The sequence below is a fragment of the Pygoscelis adeliae genome, unplaced genomic scaffold, assembly GCF_000699105.1.
Source record: "Pygoscelis adeliae isolate BGI_AS28 unplaced genomic scaffold, ASM69910v1 Scaffold160, whole genome shotgun sequence".
In the NCBI taxonomy this organism is placed as follows: domain Eukaryota; kingdom Metazoa; phylum Chordata; class Aves; order Sphenisciformes; family Spheniscidae; genus Pygoscelis; species Pygoscelis adeliae.
Window position 1 is genome coordinate 769,450 of NW_008824035.1, and position 3,241 is coordinate 772,690.

General features: G+C 38.3%; 1 protein-coding gene across 1 annotated transcript in view; it reads right to left on the reverse strand.

The window, feature by feature from the left end:
• DNAH7 (dynein, axonemal, heavy chain 7) overlaps window positions 1-3,241 on the reverse strand; it is a 130,375-nt gene that overhangs the window by 24,179 nt on the left and 102,955 nt on the right. The window contains exon 51 of the mRNA XM_009332767.1: window positions 2,028-2,154. Within this exon, the coding sequence (XP_009331042.1) occupies window positions 2,028-2,154 (127 nt within the window). The remainder of the gene's footprint in view (window positions 1-2,027; window positions 2,155-3,241) is intronic.

Consider the following 3,241-nt stretch of genomic DNA (forward strand, 5'->3'; position numbering starts at 1 on the left):
GAGTGCACCCTCAGCAAGTTTGCAGATGACACCAAGCTGAGTGGCGCGGTCGACATGCCAGAGGGACAGGATGCCATCCAGAGGGACTTGGACAAGCTGGAGAAGTGGGGCCGTGTGAACCTCATGAGGTTTAACAAGGCCAAGTACAAGGTCCTGCACCTGGGTCAGGGCAACCCCCAGTATCAATACAGACTGGGGGATGAAGGGATTCAGAACAGCCCTGCCAAGAAGGACTTGGGGGTTCTGGTGGATGAAAAGCTGGACATGAGCCAACAACGTGCGCTCACAGCCCAGAAAGCCAATCATATCCTGGGCTGCATCAAAAGAAGCGTGTCCAGCAGGTCGAGGGAGGTGATTCTGCCCCTCTACTCTACTCTGGGGAGACCCCACCTGGAGTACTGCGTCCAGCTCTGGAGCCCTCAGCATAAGAAAGACACGGACCTGTTGGAGGGGGTCCAGAGGAGGTCACAAAAATGATCAGGGGGATGGAACACCTCTCCTATGAAGAAAGGCTGAGAGAGTTGGGGTTGTTCAGCCTAGAGAAGAGAAGGCTTCGGGAAGACCTTGCAGCCTATCAGTACTTAAAGGGGGCTTATAAAAAAGATGGTGGCAAACTTTTTAGCAGGGCCTGTTGCGGCAGGGGCAGGGAATGGCTTTAAACTAAAGGGGGCTAGATTGAGACTAGATATAAGGAAGAAATTTTTTATGCTGAGGGTGGTGAAGCACTGGAAGAGGTTGCCTAGAGAGGTGGTGGATGCCCCATCCCTGGGAACATTCCAGGTCAGGCTGGACGGGGCTCTGAACAAGCTGATCTAGTTGAAGATGTCCCTGCCCATGGCAGGGGGGGGTGGACTAGATGACCTTTAAAGGTCCCTTGCAACCCAAACTATTCTATGATTCTATGATCTGAATTCTTGCATTAGTTGAAAAAGCTTCTATACAACTACTAAAAGCTTATTTCCAAAGTATTCAGTGTCTGGTTTTCAGTTAAACATGAATTTAAGGAATCAAAAAAACTAAGGTATGAGCCAATTTAAAGGTTCATCTGCATCCCTAACTTGGGGAATTAACAAAGTTAACTGATTAGATTTTTAGACCCGTTCTTCAAATCCCAAAATGTTGAAGGAAAAAAGTACTGGACATATTTCAGGGAACCATGCATTTTGCAACATTTTCCTATAATGCAAGTCTAAATATGAAAAAGAAATATCAGCCTATTACATGTCTCATTCTTTTCTCAATACTCCTTTATCTTAAAATTTCTTTAATGGCTTGAATTTGTAAATTGAAGTCCCTATGAATGGGAGAACAGTGTCCCATGATTATTACCATCAGCTCTTGAAAGAATTCACTTCTATGTATCCCTCAATATAAAAATTTCAAAAGTTTCTAAAATTTTAAATGTTTCCATGTTACACTGAAAGAAACAACTCCAAACAACCATAAGTACTGTTTTGCAGATGACATGGTTAAAATGCGTGTATTTCATTATGAATTTAAAAAATACTGTAAAGAAATATTTTGTAAAGAAATATTTTGTAAAGAATTACTAGAAATTAATAGAATTCAGTTGGTACAAGTGTTTGATTTTCAGGAATTCTATGCAAAAATAAACACATTTAGCACCTTAAGTAAAAAAGATGAGTGGTTTCTTAAATCAATGGTTACAATTCATTTTGATACGCTCTTAGAACTTGGAATACATTACAGTAAAATTTTGCAAAGTGTTCACTGTAAGAATAACATAGGCTGGGCTTTGGTTTCAGTGATGTTTAGAAAAACTGTTATCATCTAGCTCAGTTTTGCCATACCTGTTTGTTATATATTTATTTTATTCTAGAGAGTCTTTTTTAATGCTTACAATTGCTTATTAAAATAAAAATAAACAACAAAATTGAGGCTTAAGTAATATAATTATATATAAACTTATTTTTCTATTCTTATCCTGTATATTCCCATTACTGATAGTTTGTATATGCAGTTTAATATATATCATATCAAAGTGCAAATTATTTTTCATTACTGACCAATTTTTCATATTTCAGGAGATTTGCAGTCAGACAAAAAGAGAAGAGCAGCTTGTCCTTTTCAAAGAGGGAGCGACAGACATTGACGTAAAGTGAGTAAGTAAAATGATCCTTGAGAATCTTCAACCTACAGGTGTTGGAAAAAGAACAACCCTCCATTAATAGCACTCTAAAGAGTGTGCACTCTGGAAACTCATTACAAACCATTTAGATCTCCTTTGTTCTAATAAACTCTCTGGTCAATTACCCCAAAGCAATCATTAAATACATGTACCATTTTGTGAGCAAAATAACATAAAAAACATTTAAGTGCACTTACACCTTAGTAACACGTGATTTTCAGAGGAAGTGAGAGGTCCCTTTTGGGAGGGACAGAAAAGAGCAGCAATTTCAAAATTCATTACGAATATAAATACCAGGGCCAAAATCAAAACAGTCCATCTTTAAAGGTTATCTGAAATATGTTTCCCATTCTACAGAGTATTTTCCTTAATACACTGTAATACAAATATATTTAAAACTCTGTGATTTATTATCAATAATTTCCTTTAAATACAATGCAAGGAGGCCGTCTGTTGTTTTATAAAGGTTTAAGTTTTAATACCTTGAATATCTAGTCAAAATAAGGAAAAGTCCATTCGGATGGTTAGAAATGCAGTGTCTGAATTTGCACAACTACTTCAAATACTTCTTTCAAGGTAGTAACAAAGATGTGGAGAGGTGCTATGGCTTTTTTTCAACTACCTAAGTAAGTCACCAATCCCTTGGCAGGGAGCTACTTGGAGGGTATTCCTGCAGTTCAGACATGGTGATCATTCAGAAACCTAACTGTGATCTATTATAACTGAAAAGTGGAAAGCTTTTGACAGAAGATCAAGATTGAGATCAAGCTATGTTGTTTCATCTGTGTCTCCTTTTCAGTCTTGTGTTTCAATCTATTTTTGTTTTCTTCCATTCAGCTAAGAAGAAATAGACTATTTTTAATAATATTACTGTAATATACTGTTCTGGTTTCAGCTGGGATAGAGTTAATTTTCTTCCTAGTAGCTGGCATAGTGCTGTGTTTTGGATTTAGCATGAGAATAATGTTGATAACACACCGATGTTTTAGTTGTTGCCAAGTAGTGCTTACACTAGTCAAGGACTTTTCAGCTTCTCATGCCCTGCCAGCGAGAAGCTGGGAGGGGGCACAGCCAGGACAGCTGACCCAAACT